Source organism: Hakea prostrata, chromosome 1 (genome assembly GCF_041222555.1).
Source record: "Hakea prostrata isolate BN-2017 chromosome 1, UWA_Hpros_2, whole genome shotgun sequence".
NCBI lineage: Eukaryota > Viridiplantae > Streptophyta > Magnoliopsida > Proteales > Proteaceae > Hakea > Hakea prostrata.
Window position 1 is genome coordinate 75,789,828 of NC_142600.1, and position 25,104 is coordinate 75,814,931.

General features: G+C 38.4%; 1 protein-coding gene across 3 annotated transcripts; it reads left to right on the plus strand.

Annotated features, from left to right (window-relative positions):
* Positions 1–1,849: 1,849 nt before the first annotated feature.
* Positions 1,850–24,672, plus strand: EMB2421 (FAD/NAD(P)-binding oxidoreductase family protein). Of its 3 annotated transcripts, XM_089142440.1 has the most exons (15): positions 1,850–2,246; positions 3,017–3,267; positions 3,373–3,455; positions 3,683–3,739; positions 3,822–4,023; positions 6,583–6,665; positions 6,768–6,903; positions 20,404–20,897; positions 20,979–21,026; positions 21,318–21,492; positions 21,575–21,687; positions 21,921–22,017; positions 22,112–22,331; positions 23,209–23,362; positions 23,714–24,672. In XM_089142440.1, exons 5-15 carry the CDS (start codon positions 3,825–3,827, stop codon positions 24,116–24,118), a joined length of 2,124 nt encoding a protein of 707 aa, XP_088998566.1. In that variant the 5' UTR covers positions 1,850–2,246; positions 3,017–3,267; positions 3,373–3,455; positions 3,683–3,739; positions 3,822–3,824; the 3' UTR covers positions 24,119–24,672. The 3 variants fall into 3 exon arrangements, with proteins under 3 accessions (XP_088998566.1, XP_088998565.1, XP_088998567.1); XM_089142439.1 differs by lacking the exon at positions 3,683–3,739 and having other exon boundaries at positions 1,851–2,246; XM_089142441.1 differs by lacking the exons at positions 1,850–2,246; positions 3,017–3,267; positions 3,373–3,455; positions 3,683–3,739; positions 6,583–6,665 and having other exon boundaries at positions 3,951–4,023.
* The last annotated feature ends 432 nt before the right edge of the window (positions 24,673–25,104 follow it).

Below are 25,104 nucleotides of genomic sequence, written 5' to 3' on the forward strand. Positions count from 1 at the left end.
GAGAAACCACGATTACACTCTAAAGATAAAACATCAAAAAACATAAAATGCAAAAGATAATCAGGGGGGTGTACATACAAAACAGTCTCCTGAGTTAAAGCTCCTTCTTTGGCCAAAGCGTCCGAGGTAAAATTTGCTTCCCTAGGAATATGATTGAAGGAAGTCCACTCAAATTTTGCTGTCGGGCTTCTAATATCCGATATGATAGGATAAAGTTTCCAATGTGCCTCCTGTGGATTCTGTTGTATGATAGCGATTAGAGCTTGGTTATCACATTCCACAACTATTTTACAACTTGAATTCTAGTGCTCAAAACATAGCCTGTCTCATTGTTGGAGCCTCCAATGTGAGTATATCTTGGGAATTTGAACCGCATGCATAACCAAAGAGCATTTTGCCCAGGTGATTCCGAGTGATGCCTGCGTATCCCACAAGTCTCTTTTCCTTAAAGAGAGATCCAACCACATTAATTTTTATGGTATTGGGATTTGGGGGTACCCATTTGATGATTCCATAGATATCAGATGTCTTGTGCATTTGACACCGAGTAGGATGATAAAACTGTAATCCCTTCCAGATTTGAAAATTGAGTTGGGCTGGTTGTAATATGGCATCAATATGACTTGTGTATGCTTTTCAAAATAGCCAAATGCCTAGAGGAGTATTAGTGATCCTTTGTTCATCCTCCTCTCTCCTGGCAAGGGAGATACACTGCTGCACCACTTCTACGATCGAATTAGCACCTAGCATATCCGTGAAGTGCAAATCATGCCATACCTTCTCTGCATATCAGCAGTGAATAAAGATATGATCCGGTGACATCCCCGGTGACCCACAACGTAAACAAGCAGTAGATACAGAGCAACCTCTAGCTTCAAGCAGATCCGCTGTTGGAAGTTTATGATGCAATAGCTTCCATAGAAAATGAGTGGTCTGCAGGGGAAGTGGGATGGGCCAAATGACCCTCCAATTAAAACATGTAGTATTTTGGTTGTACTGCTTGGTGTTGCATGCCAGGGTATAAGCTGATTTCACATTAAAAATCCCCAAAGAAGTGCCGCACAAGATACTACGATTCGCTAATGCCAAATGTGGTAAGTGTATGGTTATAATTTTCTCCACCAAATGGTTTGGCCACCAAACACCCCAAACGGGAATCCATTAATCTGCAATGCGAATCTACTGATACTAAATTATTAATACAATAGAGATAACTCTAATAATTACTAATACAATAGAGATAACTCTAATAATTACTAATACAATAAAGATTAACTCTAATTGTGATGGTATAGGTTATCCCCTACAACATACTTTGCCCTCAATCAAAAGCTGCCCAAAAATACTCACAAAATAATCGATGCTCTCCTCTCTGCATATTTTACCTCTTTTTACAGAGTTGGGAGTAAATTGTACTCTCCTCACACGTATAGGAGCAGTATAGGGAGAGTACAATAAAAGTCTTTTTTTTTTCACCATATTTTAAGGGTGGGGCCCACCTATAAAGATGAACAAAATGAATAAGAGGTGGGGTTCTAGTAGGTACCATGGGGATCTCACCTCTAACGTACAAGTCTGAAGGGTAGCAGAAGGAAAAAAATTTCAGTCTTGCAAAATTTTGGACGGTCAAGTCCGACATTTTGGTCATGATTTTGATTTTGACTATCAATTTTTCAATGGTCAAAGATTGAAATCTGAAGTTTGGATATGAGGTTCATCTACGCCAACTTGTGCGCCACAATTACATCTTTAAGGGAGGTTTTTTATATAATTAATACATGGAGCTTTTTTTATATAATTAATATATATTTTTTTTTGATAACACCCATCAATGGTCTCGAATGTATCGTTTAACTGTCGTGCACATTTTTTACACAAAGACTGGAGCAGTATCAGGGGCCTGATACAGACTTCACAAAGAGTCGGTTATGGCAAACTTCTCACGCCCATTGTCTGATACTCCAAAAATGGGTATCGGTCAACCTTTTTCGTTAAACCATCATTTTTAACCTATTGATTCAGTCTGAACCAACTTAGCTTTAGCTCTAGCTCTCTTGTTGCTCTGTGTTCCCTTGTCCGGCTTAAAGTGAGCTCTCTCGTTGCAAATGTGACCCTGGGATTGAGTGAGTGGAAGCCTAGATTATGCTAGGCGTGGCTCTTCATTTCACCGCGGAAAGAAAAGAATTCTGTCAACTTATTCGAGAGGAGATGTGTCTCTTGGCGTCCTCATCATCCAACCATCCCAGGTCTGTGTTTCATCTCCCATCTCTTTTTTGTTTGAAATTTTTTGGTTAATTTCTTTTCTGCAATTTTTTCTTCTGTAACTCAAGCAACATGGTTCCTGCTGTAATTTCTTCTCAAGTGGAGAAGCTGGGGAGAGCAAATACCTCCATTGAAGCTTTCTTGCTCCATAAGGAAAGAGTTGGTTATATTTCTTGTTCTCTTGAACTCTGATTTTGAGATTTCCTTAAGTTACCGCTGATTGAGAATGTTCGGGGTTAATGACTAGTTTTTGAGGAAATGGTGATGATCTAATCAAAATTATCAAATCCCTGTATTCCATTTAATGCGAAATCATTGTGAATGTATCTGATTTTGATTGATTAAAACTGAGATGATAATACCTGCAATTCTGATTGCAGAGATCATGGAAACTGCCCCTGGTGTTCGTCCCTCCTTACTTCCCAAATCTGAATTTCCCTCCACTTGTTCACTTGTTCTGAAACTCAGTTTTCATTTTCCCCCATCTTCCGTTCTGCTTGCACTTCAGCAACCGGAGATGTATGGAGAGAGACAAAGAACAAGCACACCATAAGATTTCAATTTTAAATGTCTAACATTTCAGTTATGAGTTACATAGGAGTTCTAGTTCGGGTAGAGCTCTTTTGTTATAAATACTAAACAGCCTATCCAGTTCGATGGAAAACTACCCTCTCTGATTATCAATAGAGTTTAAGAATTCAGGTCATTTTTGTGGGTTTCTGCTGTTGTGACGATGCTTTGTTCAATTTGGTAGGTCCAAGATTGAAGAAGCACTAAGGTCCAAGAGAAGTGAAGTCAAGCCTGGTTCCATGCTGTGGCTGAAAGGACAGCCTCCTATGCGGATCTAATGTTGCTGTGCTACAACATTGATCCAGAAGGGGATCTCATTGTCTCTAATGTTGGTGACTGCTGTGTTCTTATGAGCAGAGTAGGAATTTCAGAAGCCCTTACCTTTGATGAAAGGCATTACAAGGAGAACAAAAAAAAGATAGAATTGAGGCCCTGGTAAGGTTTCATTCCTATTCCTCCTTATTTACCCAAATGAAGATCACCATTTGATATTTGGTAGTGAAACTGAAATGCAACTAATGTATTTACTGAACTTTTCAGGCTAGCTTTGTGAATTGCTGGCATGGTATGTAAGGATCATAGCTATATCAAGAGGAATTCTAGATCTGTTCCTCAAATAATAGGTAATAGCTTAGCCAGGGAATGAAATATACAACCCCGGAGGTGTTTCTGACAGGCTAGATTTGTTTCTGGCTTTCTACTATTTTGTGTCTTTGTCCGTTTCATTTTCTTTGGCTTTAAAAGTTTGCATTTTCCAATTATGCTATTATTCTTTTTATTCAATCTCATTTGAATAATGTTATCTGTGTGTCTTATATCTCGATGTTTTACAATACAGTGCTGTGTCCAGGTTTTGTCATTGAATTATTTGTCGCTGCAATCTTGTCTTCATGGATTCTGATTTTAAGTAATGTGATATAGCCCTTTTTCTGTAGGCTTTTTTCCCTTTCTGTGCAAGTCCACTTGTTGAGTTTCATGTTCTTGTACAGGTCATGGAGCTTACCAGATTTATTATGAAGTCTAAATGGTTGAGCAGCAACAGAACCAAACTGTTCCCTTTCGAATATTTTCCAAGAAGAAGTTTTTCACACTTTAAGGAAAATTTTAGCTGCAATGATGAAGTTCTTCCTGTTTTGATTGTTGGTGCTGGACCTGTTGGGCTTGTTCTCTCCATTCTTCTTACAAAATTAGGTATTCTGCAACTAGATTTCTCTCTCTTAATTTGTTTGCTTTTTAATTGTTTGTTTTGTTGTTGATTTTATTTTCCATCGAGCATCTGATTTAAATGTGCAAAACCAACTTTTCATTCTTCATTCATATATTGTTCACTTTCGGGATAAACTTGAGGCCCTTGTCTTTGGCGAGTAAAAAGCAGTGGGAATGGAAAATTCATAGGCTCCACATCTAGTTGGAACAATGTGAAACAAAGGTGAAGAAAGAGAAGATAGTTCACTAGAAATAGCAAATTGAAACAAATAAAAAACATGACAACAGTTAAGGAGATGGTGAACAATGTTAAGAAGTTCCATTTCTGAACTTCCAAGATTCATTTTCCACGACTTATGCAATTTATTATTCGGTGGCATGGTTTACTTCATGGTTTAGAATGGTTGGTCTAGCCATTTCATGTGGGCTAGCTGTTAGTTTCTTAAACCACTCCTCTCTGGGGACCTGAACCTATTAATTTGCGTTTTGACATTCAGTTTTGGATGATAAAATAAATCTGAATGGAATGGTAAATCTTATTCCCAATGTTCCCTTGTGTCAATATATACATAGTCACACCCCACCTGAATTACTAATACTAAGTTCAAGGCATCGCTGGTATGCTACACTGGCACACTACATAATCCAAGATCGCATAGTTTAAGGGTCACACCTCACATCCACACCAGACCACATATTCTCAATATCAATGACATAAATAGAATGCAATAATCATAGCAGCAGAAGAAGAATTCAATTATATTAAGTAATTATGATTAGGGGTTCTCAGAAAGGTTTCTATCAGAGTGCTATCTACTTGTCTTGTTACATCCAAAGCGCTGTTATATGATGACGAAACAATTGATTAATGAACAATTAAGATATCTTAAGTAAGCGATCTACTGTGCATAAGCGCTTTGTGCACACACATAACATGTCTCTATCTCCTGCACTAACCAATCGTACTCTTCCTATGCTGGAGATGACTTGCTGTAGTAGCTAAAATTAATATATTTTGAAGGGTAGGCCTTCCAATACACGCTTAGTGAGAGGAATTGCAAGTGCAATGCAATTTAATTTCTCTAAAAGATGCAACGATAAAACATGATGGAAAATAAACATGCAACCAAGCAATTAAACAAAGCCATTAGTCTATGGAATTCCATTTATTGGAAAATAAAAACCTAGCAAAATCATCTCCAAGTCTCAATTGGTATAGTATTACTCACAACAGCATGCAAGAGTGCTCAGGGATGTCAACCATCTTAGCCTCCTCACATGTAAGGGACCCAAAAAATGCATACTCTAGATGCCTTTGGAAGCCAACGGTCACAAACACCTAGTAACCCTCGATATTACCATGTTCCATCACCCTCCAATCTTACAACAGGCTTGTCTGTTTTCGGTAGAACTCAACATTGTATACCATGGTTACATCGTCTTTACCTGTATAAGACTATCCTTGTTGACAAGGGTCGTAGTACTGAGTATATTCACTCAACCATATTCAACACATAATTACAATGATGTCATGACTTACTGCACTCATACATGCATCACATACCACATGCACCTATGCAATAGATGAAGTAGAAATCATTATATCTCATTCCACATATACATTGTATGATTTGTATCAGAGTCATCACATCATCATCATCATCAGTATCCACATCGCATGCAACATAATCAATTAATCACATAACCAATGCAATATGATCAGTTGAAGAGTAGAATAATGCATGATGTGTAAAATATTGAAAACTCCGTAAAATGAAACCATCCCATACAATCAAGCATCCCCTATGACCTCATAATTAAGTATGTCTTTGGACTTATAAAGAATCCCATACTACACGAAAAGTAACTATGGGGCTTGATGATCAAAACTCTGAAGCTACATGACCTAATTTCTACACTTTGTGATGAAAACTATTTCCTAAGTTCGGTACACAGATTTTGCCCCATTTTGTGCATTGAAACCATAATTTCTAGAAGTATGTGACCTAATTTCTAAAATGCCTTGGGTCGCCATTACTTTGTGACAACTATGGATATTAGTGAGATCTCAGTGAGCTCTCTTACTATGACACAGAGACCTGGCTCTGCATGCAACAGCATCACAGGGCACCAAGGGGCCTAATGTGGAGGGGAACAATAACACATACACCTAGGACTTACTAGGGGTTGAATATGTGACTTCTTGGCTTAGATACCACGTTACAACTGTTATGAGCCATCAGTTAAATGCAATAATATATCAGCACACCCTAGCATATATAACACAACCTAAGAAGTGATACTGATCAGAATTTGTGATCATTAAGTTTGTGCATGCTTTGTGTACTAAGTTTCACTCAAATGAACTTCTCTAATCTATTCTGCGGGCAGGCCAAGTTTGTGTGAAAGTACAGTATCTATTAGGACTTCTACTCCTCTAGTCTGCCAAGTAAATAACCTATTAAATACTCTTTCTTTTTTGTTTAGGGGTGGGAGTACTCTGAGAAATTTGGCTTTGATAGCTTTGTCTTTTGACTTCTGTAGGTGTCAAGTGTATGGTTTTAGAGAAAAGCAAAACCTTTTCTCAACATCCGCAAGCACATTTTATAAATAATCGTTCTATGGAGGTTTTGTTCTTACCTGAGAATTGATTAAGATTGGCTTTTTCATTAGTTTATAAAATTTTCTTCAAAATCTTAGATATGCTTTAACTTAGAATCCCTGGTCAGGTGTTCCGCAAATTGAATGGCTTGGCAAAGGATATACAGAAATTGCAACCACCAGTAGACCTGTGGAGGAAGTTCATATACTGCACCTCACTTTCGGGTCGTGTTCTTGGGTTAGTAGATCATATGCAACCTCAAGGTATGGTCACTTCATATACTAATAACCTCATTTCCTGAATCCATCAATTCTGATGGTTTCTCAAGTATAAGGGCTGTCGAGGAGTTATATCTTTTAAATTTTTGTGGGAGGCATCTCAGCGTCCCTAAAGGGTAACATGCAAGCCAAATGAGGACAGTTTCCATAAAAATCTCTTTTATATACATTATTTTAAATTTTTTTTTTTGGGGGGGGGGGGGAATAAATGATTATCTTAGGCGTGTAATTTGCCTTGTCAATTAGTAGATTTGGTACAAGAATAGGGGATCTATTGCATTCTGGATGGTTAATCTAAAAGAATTGTTGGCAGTAATCATAAGGCAATATGCCCATGGAATATCATAAATTGCTTTCACAAAAATCAAAAGGGGAGAAGACAGATTGTATGCAATTAGTTATGAATCATATGACTTTTCTATTGTTTCAGATGACTTGACAAGAAAGATGGGAACGTGAAATTTTGTTCTATATGATTGGAGTATGACCAGCTCCATTAAGTTGGGATGAGGTTATAGTTGTTCTTTGTATAATCAAGTATAAATAAAATAATAAGCGAAGTACTGTGAGAAATGGGGATTAGAGGAACTGTCATAAATTATAGTAAGATTTTATAGGAGAATGACTTAGTTCTGCAGGGCTTACATTTCTACAGAAAGGTACAAATGTGAACATTGGGGTATGCTGGTTTTACTTAGGTGATACTATCGAGTATCAGCAACAAAAGCCTGCTGCTACATAGTCACAACACAATATACTTAGTAATATCTTTTGGTCTTATTTAAGCCATGTGCACCCAAGCAGTGGTTCTAAAACCAGCACTTCATTTCCCACTGCTTATCTGGAGTTTTAAACTTAACTTCACTGAATGCATAAAAGATCAGCTAACATTATTATCCACTAACATGTCATCCAAAAGAGACTACACATAAGCACTTCAAAATTAGTTCTTCAAGCACCAACGTCATGAAATAAGATCCCATCCATGCTACATATATGAGATCTTAGTTATATCATGATGTAATTCCAAATAGTTTTTTGGTGTAGGCTTCCTGGGATAACCCAGCACAGAAAACTCAACTGATATGTATTGAACTATTACGAATTCTCAAAATGCAGAACAAAAGAAAACCAAAAGAGAATCTGTGCTTCTTTCTTTAATTAATGAAAGTGGCATAATAGTAGAGAACGCATAATTGTCGAGAATTGACATCCTGTAGAAAAACTCCATAGTAGTCAAGGCATTGCCTAGGCGTGTCCAGCCCCTTTTTTGGGTCAAGATGTACAGGTGTTGCCTTGGTTTTCTTTGCCCCTTCGGATGCCTTTAGACCTTGATAACTATGATTTGACCCCTTGAAGTAACAAAGGGATCTGGAACTTTCTATGCAACACATTTTGTGGCTAGAACCACAGAAATATATTTTGATCCCTCTCTTTTCATCTCCAGACTATAACTGACTGATGATGTCTTTGCCTTTACTGAAGTTGTAAATTCTTTGGAATACAAAGCAATTACAACTAACAAGAACTACATCTGTGAATTTGGAATGTGTAAATATTTGTTATCAAAGCCTGGCATTACATCCAATCACAAACATTAACAAAAAGCTCTAACAATGAGCAGTGAATAAGTCAGAGAAGCTCTGAGGTGAGAGATATCTGCACAGTGCAATCTGAAGGTGAGCTTGGGATGGCCGTATGGCCTGATCCTCCCTCCTCCCCTACCCGGGGGAAGGGAGTGGGAATCCAAGACGTGTTGGTGCTGTAGGAGATAATTAGAGGGTGCCAGAAGGAGATCTTGTGGAGTGTGAAAAGGAAGTCATGGAGTGAATTAGTCTGTAGGTGCACTAGAGGGGACACGATTACGATATATATTCAGCCTTTATGCTGGGAAGGGATTTTGGGTGCACAGTGTGATCCTGCTGTTGTTCAGAAAGAGGAGAAGTGGAGAGAAGCTCTTGTAGGACACTTCATAGGTGGTTGGCCTAGTTACCAATACACAAAGGAGATGCTGCTGAAACAGTGGAAGATTTCTGGGCGTGTCAGTGTCCACATGATATAAAGTGGGATTTTGTTTTTCAATTTGTTATGGAGGACTGAATTCAAGTGCTTGAGGAGGGTCCTTGGTGTGTTCAGCAGCGCCCTTCATTGTTAGACTGTGGAGTCCAAAGGGCAGTGGCTGTGTTGGCAAAAAATTTAGTTGTCTTCGGTGCCTATTCCCAAATCTGCCTTTTTATTGTTGGTACCTAGCCTTTGTGCAATTGGTAGTGTTAGTGGGAAACCATTAGTCACTGATAAAATGACCAAATCCATGAATTGCTGGCTGTCTTATGCTAGAATTTGCATGGAGGTGGAAGCATCCAAGATTCTTCCAGATTCATTTCCTGTTTATAATGGTATTGGGGCAGTGCTTTTTCATCCAAGGGGGTTGTATGAATGGTGACCACTGAGATGCTTGAACTGTAATGCTTTTTGTTATTCAACAGGGAAGTGTTCTGCGGGAACTGCGGTACTAACTGGAGGCATTTCGACATGCATAAAAAAGAAAATAGAAATAGTAGGGAGAGAGAGCAGAATAGTGATAATAGAGAACAAAACTTGAGGCCTTGCAGACAAAGCCTCTGGTGTCCTTGCAGTTGGCACAATTGTGAGGCAGCCAATCCTCTCTTAAGATTTATTTGAGAATTAAATAACAATTTTCTCATCCCTGTTCAAATACATATTATCATCTTAAATAGGAAAACCCAACCCGATAGTTGAAAGTTGAAACTACTCATATCCCCCAAGACTTCTCACAAATAACCTACATACGTCACATTCTAAAAAACTTCCTAAATAACTAAAATAAATACTACTCATAAAACTTTCTAAGTAATTATTTAAAAAACTAATATAATGTATGTAACATTCCATCTCCCTTAAATCTGGTCTTGCCCTAATGAGAATTACATAAATAAATTTAAAATAATCATTTCCTGGATCCCAAATTTGATTGGAGTCCTTTTGAAGTTTTGTCTTCGGACTGAATCGAATTTCGTTGGAGACCTTCAAAATTACCTTCTATTGATTATATTGAATTTCTTGGGCTATCAATGTTTCTCGTACATACCCGTGAATAGTATAACAACCTTCCAAGTACCATTTTTGGAAGCCTTTAAATAGGGGAGGATACTCTCGTATAGACCCAGGATGGTCGATTTCCTCCTTTATGCCTGGCTCTGATGCCACTTGATACGTGCATGGATATTCCAACATGAATAAAAGAGAAAATAGAAATAGTAGGGAGAGAAAGAGAAGAAATAGAGAAAATAAAGAATAGAACTTGAGGCCTTATAGAGGAAGCCTCTGGTGTCTTGGCACAATTGGGAGGTACCCAATCCTCTCTTAAGATTTACTTAAGAATTAAATAACAATTTTCTCATCCCTGTTCAAATACATATTATTACCTTAAATAGGAAAAACCAACCCAGTAGTTATAACGACTCATATCCCCTAAAACTTCTCACAAATAACCTACATACATCACATTCTAAATAACTTCCTAACTAACTAAAACAAATAACTACTCATAAAACTTTCTAAATAATTATTTAAAAAACTAATATAATATACTTAACTGAAGCTAGAATGGAGATTGGATGAAGAAGGAATCTACCATTGACAAAGGACTCCAGTGAGGAGGTAGTTGAGAGAGGAGGTGATGTGGTTGATTCCAGAGACATGGCAAAATCTCATAGCAGGTACATGGTAGAAGAAAAAATATGGCCCTGCTCACAAGTAATTCTTTTGTAGTGCTTATGGATGAATGTGGATAAGTTGAGAGGTAGAGAACTCTGGGGGGGGGGGGGGGACCCGAATGGGGCTGCAGTTTTGGATTTGAATTTTGAAGTTCCCATCAGAATAGGGAGTCCTAGAAGGGGAGAGAAGTCATTGGATGGGGATAATATTGGAGTGGTTGAGTGGGAGAAGGATTCTAGGTGGACAACTGGAGGTATTAATTCAAATTCAAAATTTGTAGTTTCCATCAAAGTATGGAGTCCTAGAAGAGGAGAAAAGTTGCAAGAAGTAGCTATATTTGCAGTGTTTTTTTTTTTTTTTTTTTGGGGGGGGGGGGGGAATATTATATTATATTATATTAAACCATTGTGTAAATCGCCTGGGGGATATAATACCCAACATCCAGGGAGCAGATATGGCTAAATATCTGCACATGGTATAGATTGGGCCCTCCATGCCAAAGTTTCGCAAAGCCAGTTGGACACCCTTGGTGCATGAAAAAACTACAAACATCAAGAGGTTTTGTCAGATGGTGTACATCATCTAACACGTATTGTATATACAATGGAACATATCCATTCCTATTTAATTTATTGTGGTGGGGCCTGGTGTGGTGTTACTAATGTATCATAGTCATTTGGTTAAGGAAACTTAGGAGGGTAAATACTAGCCAAACTGTCTGGTGATTTTGAGATGTCCCTAACTGAATGAGAAGTTGCCTGGACACGTCATTCTCTTTAAGTAGCACCAATAACTGCTCCTCTTCTATTGGAAATCCTTGCGTTCACCATTACTGTTGCCAACAAATTCTTGCATCGCGTGAACTTCCCCAATCCCTTGTGTCAAACTGTAAATGATGGAAAATATGAAGAAGTATAGACGTGAGAATGAGAGAAGTGTCAAAGGGACTGGTATGGAAGTGCACTTGAACACACATTGAAGCGAACAATTAGATCGAGTGAAACACCTCTTAAAACCACAATCTCTTGTAAATCCACCATATCAACCTCGCTCCGTTTGAAATTTGAGAGCAAATTTCCTAGCCAGCATGGGGTTTGGTAATTGGATTTGGGGAAAGATAAAATAAACAAAAAGAAAGGAAAAAGAAAAAGAAAAAGAAAAGACAAAGAAAGAGACGAAAAGAGGGAGCCGAACCCCTCCATCTGCTGAAAAGTTCCTTAACAAATATGCCTTGTGATGTAAACCCGATTTTACGGTTAGGGTTTCTTGGATGGATTCCTTGAAATTTAGGGTTTGCCCAAAATCATCTAGCAACTAATTCTAAAATTCTATGGGAGGGTTTGGGTTTACTTTGAGATGGCTCAAAATTATTGGATAACCTATGGGGTGGTTTGGATGCAAAAGGACATATGTTTAACTTGGGTTTGGGAGGTTTGGGAAAGTCTTAGGTTTTTAACAAAATGAGGATGGGCTAAAGGTTTGAGATAAGCAATCCCTAATGGGTGAAACTTTGGAGAGGAAGTAATTCCAATTGGATGGGATAAGGGATAAGCAATTTGGAGTTAGATGAAAAAGATGTGGGTTGTTATAGGGTAACCTAAAATTGTCTAGGGAAGGGTACGAAGCTGGTGGTAGGGGAAGGGAAGCTTGCGGTTAAGGGGTGAGTGGGTTCTTGCTGTGTTGTAAGTCATAAGTTGAGTCCAGTCGGTAGTTTGGTTTATTAGAGAGTATTTATTATTTATATTTTTTTTAGTCCCACATTGGGTATCATTGTACTTGCTCATTCATAACTATTATTATAAATAAAGCCCTACTATGTCACACAAGACATAAGTCAGGCTTCTCTTAAAATTCAACATGCTGTCTTCTTTCTTCTTTGCTATTCTTTTTTTTCCCCTTTGTTTCTTTTTCTTCCTTTTCTTCTCTTTTCTTTTTTGTTTTTCTTCCTTGTAATTCTGCTGCAAGAATCAGACAATAAAGGAAGAGAAAAAAGGGGGAAAGAAGGGGTATTCCAAGAAAGAGGAGGGAAGGGGTCTAGATGGAATTTCAGGGGGTGGGAGGGGGCTAGGGTTTCTGCCGCAGGGTTCAGAGGGGCTAGGGAGGCTTGCGCAAGGTGGGAAGGTGGGAAGGTGGGAGGGAAAGGGTTCTTGGTTTGTGTGCTTGTTTAGGGCTGGATTGCTGCTGTACTAGTGAAAGAATGCTGGAGATTGGAAGAAGATGGTGGAAACTGAAGTCTTTATTGAATTCTTGAAAGCTAGAAACCTTTACAACTGCCATCGCCCTCTCACAAGGCCACGGCCCAACCTTTACCAAAATGAGCTTCAATTGTTCCAGTCAATCTACCAAATAATAGGGGAGGGTTGGGCTTTTATAGCCTTACAAGTTTGGGGCAAGTAATTTGACCCTAACTAGGAAGTTGACTTAGGCTATACTAGGAATTAGAAACTCACTCACCTAGGGCTTCCTTTATAAGTTAGGAGACCCTTTACAAATAGATAACAACATAAAGTAAAAGAACTCTTCTTGAAATGAAAGACCTAATTAGATATAAATAGTCCTACTTAAAAGAAAGACTCCTTAAGACATAAGAACTCAGCTACTAGCTCAAACTAAGACTTAAGACATGACTAGGCTGTGAAAGTTGAAACTAAAATTCTGAAATCAGAATCAGTAGCTAATTCGGGCTAAAAATTGACCAAATTGCCGTTTTTAGGGTTCGGCCAGCCCTAGGTGCACCACCTTGGGGCTTTGGTGCCCACATGAGGGTTTAGGCCAGGGGGTGACCCTTGTTCACATTTCCTATTTACCTTTTTTCCAAAAAGAAAGAGAAACGTAGAGTATATTTTCAGCAGTTGAGAAGGAAAAGGTTTCTGGTGAAAAAACAAATGGGAGAATTAACTCAAATTTGATCCATTGCTTAGTGTAGCTAGCTAGTTTTGTTAAGGCAATTTTATTATAATTTTTTCTTTTTTCTTGAGTAGTTGCTTAGTGTAGATACCTAGTATTTGTCAAGGAATTTTTTAGCAGATCATTCCCACTCTCTTGATTTCCTTGTCTCTTTCATTTTGGAAACAACGCATATCTGTTAAGGAACTCTTCAGCGTATAGAGGGCTTGGTCCCCCCTGTTCGGTTCTTTCTTCGTCTTTTCCTTCTCTTTTTCCTTTCTTTTCTCTTTCCCCAGATCCAGTTTTCAAACCCTGTGCTAACTAATAAGATATTCACTCTCGAACACCTAATGGGGTGAAGTTCATATGGTGGATTTGCAAGAGATTGTGGTTTTAATAGGTGTTTCTTTCAATCTAGTTGCCCACTTCAATGCGTGTTCAAGTGTGCTTCCATACCTGTTCCTTCAACACTTCACTCCTTATGTCTATGCTTCTTCACGATTTCCATCATTTACAATTTGGCACGAAGGATTGGGGAAGTTAATGCAATGCAAGAACTTGTTGGCAATAGTAATGGTGAATGGAGGGATTTCTACCGGAAAAGGAATGATTATTGGTGCTACTCAGGGTGAATTACGTGTCCAGGCATCTTCTCATCTGATTAGGATTGTTTCATAGCCACCAAGTAGTTTGGAGGGTATTGACCCTCATAAACTTCCTCAACCAATTGACCATGACACATTAGCACTGCCACGCCGAGCCCCACCACTATCCATGGTAGTTATCTCCTACTTGTTAAATAGGAGTGGAGATGTTCCATCGTATTAGATGATGTACACCGTTTGACAAAACCTCTTGATTTTTGTAGTTTTGTCCATGTACCAAGGGTGTCTAACTGCTTTGCAGACACTCTAGCAAGGAGGGCCTAGCCTATACCGTATGCGACTGTTTGGCCAATATTTTGTTCCTTGGATGTTGGGCATTTTATCCCCCAAGTGTTTTACATGGTAGTTTGATATAATATAATGTTACTAATTACCAACAAAAAAAAATCAGAAAAGGGAGTCCTGTAAGGGGTTAGAAGCCGCAAGAAGTGGAAGATTGGGGTGGTTGGGAGGGAGGAGTCTAGGGATTGGACTTGTGGGGGAATTTCAGTCTTCATAGATAATGATAAAGAAGTGGGTGGGACCCATGGGAGTTTTTCAATTTATCTACAAGATAATCTCTTGCTTGGGAAGACTGCTAATGCAGTTATTGAGTCAGATTAGGAGTCTAGGGGGATAACGAATGGAGATGTCACTTCTAACTTGATTTGCGAAGTTTGCATTATAATTAGGAGTCCTAGAAGGAGTGAGATGGCTCAAGAAGGTGATAAGAGTGGGGATTTTATTTCAAGGGATAATCACTATTGCACCCTTATACTTTGGTTTTATTACTAATCAAACCTCATTCTTTATGAAATTACTATATCCCCCCTCACTTCTAAGGGTTAGGGGGGGTAAACAACAAAAATAAACTTCCCCCCTTAAAAAATTCAAAAAAAAAAATAGGCCCCCTCTTTAAAAAAAAAAATTAAAATAAAATCTTTTTTAAAAAATTTTTTTTTAAAAATTTTTTTTTGGGGGGTTTTTTCCCCTCCCCCCCTCCTTTTTTTTTATTTTATAAAAAAAAAAAAAACGGTCCCAAGCCCGGGTAAAGGAGGAGGGTTGGTGCGTCAGGTCGGCAGCCGGCACCGGAAAAAATCTAGCCAAACCTTTTTTCATGGATTCGACCTTATATGATAAAAGCTATGCTAGGGCGTTCCCCGACAAAAGAAGCGACGCGCTACACTATGGCCCGGGTGTAGTGATAAGTGGGCAAGGGTTAGCTAGGGCGTCCCCGTGTAGCGACGCGTCGCATCGGCGCCCGGATGCGGTGATAAGTAGGCAAGGGTTCCCGCGCCGTGGACGAGTGCGGGTAAAGAAGCTAGTCCATAAGCGTAGGATTAGATTGGCATCTTGGAACATAGGATCTTTAACTGGTAAGAGCTTAGAATTGATTGATGTTATGAGGAGAAGAAGGATTAATGTAGCTTGCATCCAAGAGACTAGATGGAGGGGTAAAAAAGCCAAAGAGTTGGATGACTTTAAACTTTGGTATCTTGGGGATAAAACAAATAAAAATGGAGTGGGTATAATAGTGGATAAAGATTTAAAAAATGATGTGGTGGATGTTAAAAGAGTGGGTGATAGGATTATTGCTATCAAGCTGGTAATGGAGAAAGAATGCATAAATATAATTTGTGCATATGCACCTCAAGTAGGATTAGATGAAAGTCTAAAGCTAGAATTTTGGGAAAGTATGGATGGATTAATGCAAGGAATTCGTCAAGGAGAAAAGATTATCATAGGAGGTGATTTAAATGGACATATTGGAAAAGATCAAAGAGGATATGAGAGTGTTCATGGAGGATATGGTTTTGGAGAAAGGAATGAGGAGGGGATTTCAATTTTGGATTTTGCTATTGCTTTTGATCTATCTATATTAAATACTTACTTCAAAAAGAGAGATGAACATTTAATTACTTTCAAAAGTGGACAGCATAGAAGCCAAATAGATTTCTTCCTAACTAGAAGGACTGATAGATTGTTGTGCAAGGATTGCAAGGTGATACCGGGGGAAAGCTTAACTGCACAACATAGACTTGTGGTCTTGGATATGTGCTTAGTTCCAAGAACACATAAAAGGTCCAAGGTAAACTATCCCGAGAATAAGATGGTGGAATTTGAAAGGAGAGTACTCTAAATCCTTCATTAATGAAGTAGTCAAACAAGGAAAATGGGATTTTAAAGGGGATACCAATGCAATGTGGAATGAGATGGCTATGTGTATTAAGAAGGTGGCTAAAGATGTTCTAGGTGAATCAAAAGGAAAGACTCATTCTTATAGAGACGTGGTGGTGGGATAGTGAGGTTCAAGTTGCCATTAGGAATAAAAAAGCTAGTTTAAGGCATGGCAAAGAACTAAAGATGTTGAGGATCTTCATAGGTATAGGTTGGATATAAATGAAGCTAAGAAAATTGCAAGAAAAGCAAGGGAAAGGAAATATGAAGAGTTGTATAATAAATTGGGCACAAAGGAAGGGGAAAAATCTATTTATAAGATAGCTAAGATGAGGGATAGGAAGAGTAGAGATCTTGACCATGTTAGATGTATTAAAAATGGAGATGGTAAAGTATTAGTTTGTGAGGAGGATATTAAGAAAAGATGGGAAACCTATTTCTCTAGTTTGCTAAATGAGCATTCTTCAAGCACTTATGTTTCGGACGATTACACTTTTCACCAAGGCACCAAGGTCCGAACTTATATACGTAGAATTTCGATGTCTGAAGTAAAAGAAGCTTTAAGGAGGATGAAACTCGGCAAGACACAAGGTCCTGATGAAATCCCAATTGAAGTATGGAAGAGCTTAGGAACCCATGGACTAGTTTGGTTGACTAAGTTGTTTAATAAGATTAGGAGCACAGGGAAAATGCCAAATGATTGGAGGAGAAGTGTTGTGGTTCCAATTTACAAAAATAAAGGAGATATTCAAAGTTGTAATAACTATAGGGGCATTAAATTGATGAGCCATACGATGAAATTATGGGAGAGAATAATTGAAACCCGTTTGAGACACTTAACTACAATTACGGAGAACCAATTTGGGTTTATGCCAGGAAGATCTACAACGGAGGCTATTTACTTAATTAGGAGACTTATGGAAAGGTATAGAGAATGTAGGAAAGATCTTCATATGGTATTTATTGACCTAGAAAAAGCTTATGATAGAGTCCCTAGAGCGTTAATTTGGCAAGTACTAGAGAAAAGAAGTGTTGCAAGTAAATATATAGATATAGTTAAGGATATGTATGATGGTTCGGTGACTAGTGTTAGAACAAAGTGGGGGGACAAAGTAATGAATTCCCGATAACAGTTGGGCTACATCAAGGGTCAACTTTAAGCCCATATCTATTTGCACTGGTAATGGATGAATTAACCAAAGACATTCAAGATGAGGTCCCCTGGTGTATGCTTTTTGCGGATGATATTGTGTTGATTGATGAGACCCAAGTGGGGATTAATACCAAATTAGAATCATGGAGATTAGCTTTGGAATCAAAAGGCTTTAAACTTAGTAGATCGAAGACAGAATATTTAGTTTGTAACTTTAGTCATGATCGGCGGGATGATGAGGTGGTGATACTTGACGATAAAGAGATTTCTTAGAGTGATTGTTTTAGGTACCTAGGTTCAATCATAAGTAAAAGAGGTGATTTGGAAGATGAGGTTTCCCAAAGAATTAAAATAGGGTGGATGAAGTGGAGAGGTGTGTCCGGGGTCTTATGTGATCGGCGTATTCCATTAAAGCTTAAAGGAAAATTTTATAGGACCGTTGTTCGACCAGCTATGATGTACGGTGCAGAGTGTTGGGCTGTTAAAAAGAATCATATAGATAAACTCAGTGTAGTAGAAATGAGGATGCTAAGATGGATGAGTGGCAAAACTAGGATGGATAAGATAAGAAACGATCATATTAGAGTTGGGCTGGGAGTTGCTCCCATAAGTGATAAGCTTAGAGAAAGTCGTTTGAGGTGGCACGGCCACGTTCAACGGAGACCTATAAATGCTCCTGTACGGAGAAGTGATATAATCCATATTGAAGGAACTAGAAGAGCTAGGGGTAGACCTAAGATAACCTTAGGAGAAGTGGTGAGAAAGGATATGTATAGCTTAGGCCTTGTATCTAGCATGGCCTCGAATAGAACTGATTGGAGGGCAAGAATCCATGTAGCCCCCCCAATTGGGGGGGGGGGAGGGTTTTTTTTTTTTTTTTTTTTGGTTTTTGAATAAAAAAAAAAATTATTAGATGATTTTCTAACTTTGAATTAAATTTGATATTTCTTAATATTTTAGTTTCTATTTTAAGTTTTATTTAATTACATCTTTCCTTTATTTGGTGATTTCTTTTTAGAGAAGAAAAATCACATTTTCCCTTATTCGGTGGTTTCCTTTTAAAAATAAAAGTTAATTTAAAGTAAATTTTTTCCCATAGTTAATTAAGGGTAGTATTATAACTTGACAAAAGAGGAAATAAGTAAAAAGATAATTGCAGGGTTATTTTTGGGATTTTGAAAAAATATATAGAAGCCACATCATCAGTTAACTAACGGAGCTTAATGGTAGGGGGGCATTAGTAATTGTAGACAAAGTTTAAGGTTGGATTAGCAATTTTAAAAAGTACAGGGGATAAAGTAGTAATAAAATCAAAGTACAAGGGGGCAACAGTAATTATCCCTTATTTCAAATTAAAATTTTGAAGATCCCATCACATTAGAAAATCCTAGATGGTAAGAGAACTTGAAAGAGCTCAGAAAATAAAGGGAAAGATGCTACCAAAGTGGTCAAGAGGAGGCGGCAATCAATTGTGGGTCCTACCAATAACCTAATTTCTGAGGAATACAGTGCGACTAATAAAAAAGACTGATGTAACCCCAAATCAGAGGCCAGTCTTCATGATCCTCTTCTAAAGAACGAGCACTACTTTAGGTTTAATATTATTGTTTTATGTCTGATCTCGGTCAATTCTTGATGAACAACAGCTGTGTTTGGACAAGTATTCCCTGTGGCTAAGGGTTGTGGTGGTGGTTTGGGGGGGGGGTCCAGGGTTAAGAATAGGGAGGTTCTAGGGTTCGGCCAGGTCTAGATTGAAGTGAACTAGTCCTATTTTTGTAGTTATTCAGAATTAATCCGAGAGGTTAGGGTTTAGAAAACAGGTTTTCAACCAAATCTTCAAGAAAGGTGAGACTTGCAATTTATAGGTTGCTTCCTTGTTCTTACATCCTAATAAATCACAATGGCGGATGACATTATTTTATGGCAACATGGAGACCTAGTGGATGCAAGAAAGCAGTTGGACAATGTGTAATTACTCTTGTCAAGGCTTGGCTGGAGGTTAAACAAGGTTAAAGGAACAGTTGGTTGGAATTTATGCAAATACACCCAAATGCCACCAAGTCTATGCTGGGTGCAGGAAGCTGTAGCTGAAAACTTATATTATTAGGAGTTGGTAGAGCTCAAGGATGTAGAGGAGCTGCAGGATGTGGTGCTGTACTAGTGGAGCAGAAGTTTGAGGAGCTGCTTAGTGCCTCACTATTTTTAGTCTTGTATTCTCATGGTGTGACTTATAACTATGCTGATCTTGTCATGCGAACATGTGTGGATGTACACTATACCATAGTCGGAGTTTAAACTTTAATATATATATATATATTTATACTTTATGTTTTATGAGTTTGCATCTTCACTTCTTCAGTGTAGCGGTTTCAAACTTAGGGTCCAACTGGAACTCACATTTACATTTGCTTTTACATAAATCCAAGACCATCACTGCGTTTAGAAGGCCTAAGATGGGCAGAATACCAATTTTCACCCCCAAAAGATTGCCAAAACCCACTGAGATGGGCACTGAGTTGGGCAGCGATAGGAGGAACTTTTCCTTCCAACTCAACAAGATCTTGGTTTTTTGGCCCACCAAGATGGCCATTGTGATCGAATTCCCAAACCTTGCCTGCAATTAAGTGCTGGAGTTGGTGTCTGTTGGGGGGAAGGCAATTAGTTTGGGTTGGTTGTTTGGACATGGCATGTAGGAAAACATGCTTTGGAGAAAGTGAATGTTACTTTGCAAACATATCCTTTGTCCAACAGTTTGGGTTGAGAATATGGATTCAAAAGTTAAGGATGAAATGTCCTTCCTGATGATATGTTGTCATAATCTCTGTGATCTAATTTTGATCAACCATGAAAACATTAAGATATACATCCTAATACTCCTTATTCCAGATTTTGAACAGGTAGTCAGTCCAGTATCTGTTGCACATTTTTCACAGTACAAACTTACCAGGTTACTACTTGAGCAGCTAGAGAATCTTAAATTTCGCATTTCTAATGGTGATGGAATTGAAGAAACCAATCATAGACTTTTGTGGGAAAGGAAGTTATTGATGGGACACGAGTGTGTTTCCATCAAAGCTTCTGATCATTGTCTTACCGTGGGTGCTTCCTTTATCAAGGAAGGGAAGAAAATAGAAAGACAAATCCTCTGTAAAATTCTTGTTGGGGCTGATGGTGCTGGAAGCACTGTCCGGAAGCTGATGGGTATAGGAATGCAAGGTGAAAAGGAGTTGCAGAAACTTATCAGCATCCATTTCTTTAGCCAAGAGCTTGGACAATACCTTCTTCATGAGAGGCCAGGAATGCTTTTCTTCATCTTCAATATGGATGCTATTGGGGTCCTTGTTGCTCATGATCTCAGCCAAGGTGAATTTGTGCTACAGGTAGTAGGTCTGACCTTGAATATTGAATTGGCTAGAAAGTAATCATTGCTGGGGTTTTTCTCATAATGATAATCAATGCAGATGCCGTTCTATCCTCCTCAGCAGAACCTAAAGGACTTCAGTTCCAAGGTATTTCCATTCTGTTCGGATGTGTATGCAACACGCAAACCTTGTTCCATGTTTTTAATTTTTTATGTGATGTTTCTTGGGATCATAATTTTGTGATTGGTACTGCTTGTAGTATGTGGGGAATATTGGTTTTACTTGGTCATAAATAACCCTACCAGTACAAAGTGTTGCAGACATGTATAGAATTCAGAGTATTAGTTGTAGCACATTGTTGCTTCACCCTATTTTCCCTTAAACAAGGGGTTGGCCTCTGTACTCTTATAGCTGTTGAAAGCAGTCTACCTGTTGTAGGTATGTGAGGAGTTCATCTTCAAAATAGTTGGTTGGGAGCTCAGGGACTTAAATGTGATTGACATAAAACCATGGGTGATGCATGCTGAAGTTGCTGAAAAGTTTGTTGCCTGTGATAATCGAGTTATAATTGCTGGTGATGCAGCTCATCGTTTCCCTCCTGCTGGTGGTTTTGGTAAGGAACCTTTGATGAGCATCAAGAGGCCTCTCTGTTTGTGGCTTCTTTTTTCTAAATGTATTCAACATGATTCATGCAGGAATGAACACTGGGATTCAGGATGCTCATAATTTGGCATGGAAAATAGCGTCTGTGTTGCAGGATATATCTCCATCTTCAATTCTCCAGACTTACGAAATGGAACGCAGGCAGGTATAGCTCATATTTTGTTGTAAGAGTCTTAGTGTTCAGAACTATAAAGCTTCCATGTCAGATCCCATCATTCTTATTGTTGTTGTGAACTTGTGATTCCCATTTCCTTGGCTCGTTGAACTCATTAGCAAAAGGAGAGAAATTCTCATAACGGTCCTTGACATATATTTTCAACTATTAGCATATTGTTACTTTAAATACTGGACTTGATACCCATTGTTGACTGTTAGCAGATTGCTATTTTCAATACTAGACTAAGTGTTAAGAACTTTAAAGCTGCCATGGCAATTCCTGCTGCACTCGGTCTTGACCCTGCTGCTGCAAATTCAGGTAAAATTGAACTGGCATCTTTCATTCTGTTTCCAATTTTAGTGCATTATGAGCAGTTCCATGTAATTCTTGGTATTTGTTGCGGGTTTGACAGTACATCGAATAATCAACAGCAGGATCGGTTCCATTCTACCATCTGGGGTACAGAAAGCAATCATGGATGGAATCTTTGCTGCTGGTCGTGCACAAGTTTCAGAATCTTTTCTGAATGAAAATAACCCCCTTGGTTCTTCAAGGCTTGCCAAACTGAGGGGTATATTTGATGAAGGAAAGAGCCTCCAGCTTCAGTTTCCTGCCGAAGATCTTGGTTTCAGGTCTCTCTGGCTTTTAATTTACATTTTCCAAAATTTTCCATTCTTATGCTGCAGAACATGTTCTGGATAACTTGGTGCTTAAACTGTATAGTTATAGATAACTCACCTCCTTGTGGAAGGGGTGTTATTATCACCTCGTTAATACCTCATCAAGTTGATGACAAGTTCAGGTGGGAGTGGTGTGGACCAAACTTGTTACTCCCCCAAATGGTTGTGCTGGCTGATGTAACTAATACTAACATCCATAAATAGAATTATGACAGCTCCACGAAATGGTGAAGGCATCTCGCTCAAAGTGAGGGGAATTGAAATGAAATGAAGCAAAATTATATAACAGAAACTTTTTCAATCCTTATATTTACGTGATAGGGCGAATTGACTGCCCTGATCCCAATAAAAGATGGAAATTCTTACTCTTGTGATGCTCGTGTATGCTTTCATTGGCTGGCCTAGGGGCTACACTCCCAGAAAGAGAACGCTTCCCCTTAACTTTATATCACTTTTTGTCCATTTCCTTGGAGATGAATAGAGTATCAAATTTCCATTTAAAAATGTAGTCACCATATCTGGTAACATTGTACACTACATGATCACTACTTGTTTTCTTTTTAAATTATTTAAACTTTCTTTTACTTGCCTTCCTTTGCAAGAAAATAGAGACTTCATGTATCACTGTTTTAGCCTGTTATAAACCTGGACTACTTTCATTATGTCCCACCTTGCTTGCTTGTTGAATACATTGAAACTTGAATTCTTGACTTCTTCTGAGGTTTGGAGTATTTTGTATCAGCTTCAGGTTAAAACCAGGACAATTATAACTCCTTTTATTGAACTCGCTAAGCTCTTTATTGTTCTGACTCCATATTATTATTATTAGGTATCTTGAAGGAGCCCTTGTTTGTGAGAATCGTAAAGCATCACCTGCACCTGAAGCACCCACTGGTCGGAGAAGGGACTATGTTCCATCTACAGAGCCAGGTTCACGGTTGCCTCATATAAATGTCAGAATGTTGTCAAAGTTATCAAGTGAGGTATGTTTGTGTTGTTTTATGGATCAAGGGTCCTGCCAATCTCTAATGGTTTGACAAGCGGTCTACATGTCAGTTTGTTGTATATGTTCTGATGCCATACCACTTAGTAACTGTTTGACAAATATAACCAGGTAATATGATTGTCACCATCTGATATTTTGTGTTTCCATGGACAGTGAGATTTTATTTGTTGTCTGGTATGTACAGAGAAAATGTCAGATGATTAGATGGCTACAATCATCCAAACTGGTTATTTTTGCACATGACCAAAGATTTAGGTTTAAAATGTGATGATCATCTAATTGGGTTCAGTATTGTTTTAGCAGTTTTTCATTTGCTTGCTTTTTGTAGGAGGTTGTGTCTACTTTGGACCTGGTTTCTGGAGATAAAGTTGAGTTTCTTCTTATTATAGCACCAAAGAATGACTCCTTTAATCTTGCTCAAGCTGCTCTCAAGGTCACGGATGGATTCAGAGTTTACCTAAAGATATGTGTCATGTGGCCGCCTGGTTCTGTAAAGGAAATGGATGCAAGTAAAAATCCTTTTATGTCAAGAAAGGATTGCATTCATGTTGAGGAGATTTGGAGAAATTCTGCATCACCATCATGGTGGAACATATGTAAGATGACCGATAGAGGAGCCATTTTAGTTAGACCTGATGAGCACATTGCTTGGAGGTCAGTCTCTGAGGTTTCTGATCCTACATCCAAGATGGAAAATGTATTCTCCTTAGTTTTACGGGGTAAACAGGCTTGACTTTTCCCAGACATAGAAAGAAAGCATGAGCATGATTAATTATGCCAAATGATAGATGGCTTGATTGAATAATACTAGATGTGGACCTTTGAAAGGAATCTCGAAAGTGAAGCATGAACTTAGTGGATTGGATGGGTCTTCCCAACACTGTGGTTGCTATAGATTCATCAAGTTGTACCTCCCTTGTTTTATTTTTGACATGTACATTGATAGACATGAACAGGTGGAGGCCATTAACCATCTGATTCAAATTTTGTATAACTCTATATTCAATATTGGTGACCATTGTATCCTTCAGTTTTTATGTCACTGCTAAAAATATTATGATGAACTTGCAATTAATGTTACCGTTGACCTGTTTGATCCTTGGGTTATAGATTTTGATTGGTGGTTTGGTTTGTGTCATACAGCTTCCAGGTTCCATCTAACAGTTTCTAGTTGGGTCTGACTATGCATTTTAGTAAATTCTTCAGAGTAGAGAATATAAATTATGTCTCAGGAAACATAGTTGGAGGTCTTGAAGTTATACTGTCACAAACCTCGTTGGAGAATATGACAAACACATTCTTCACCTCTGCATTTAGTTGGATCCATTTTTTTTTTTTTTTAGTTGGTATCCAACTTGGATTAGGGCGGCGGTGATAAACTTAAACCCTCAGGGCCTCAATGCAACAATGAAGCATCAACTTGGACATCATTGGGGCACGTATAAACCACCCTTGAACACTGCATATGGAAACAACAAAAGGGAGGGAAAGAGAAAGGAAAGTAGGACAGCTCGGAAGAGGGACGATTAGCAACCCGGGAATGCAACAATGAAGCATCAACTTGGACATCATTGGCGTCTAACTTCACACTGCTATATAACAGGATTTCTTATTCTGAGTTTTGGATTTTGAGAATTCATGGCTCAAGGTTTTTTCTTTTTTAATTTATTATTATTTCTACATCCAACTCAATTGATTGTATGATTCTAGTCCCATAAA

Bases quoted from the DNA above. Each gene is read 5' to 3' on its own strand.
- EMB2421 (XM_089142440.1), top strand. From the start codon at position 3,825: ATGGAGCTTACCAGATTTATTATGAAGTCTAAATGGTTGAGCAGCAAC. The intron at 20,898-20,978 runs GTAGTAGGTCTG...TAATCAATGCAG, and splicing joins AAGGTGAATTTGTGCTACAG to ATGCCGTTCTATCCTCCTCA. The intron at 22,332-23,208 runs GTCTCTCTGGCT...TATTATTATTAG, and splicing joins GCCGAAGATCTTGGTTTCAG to GTATCTTGAAGGAGCCCTTG.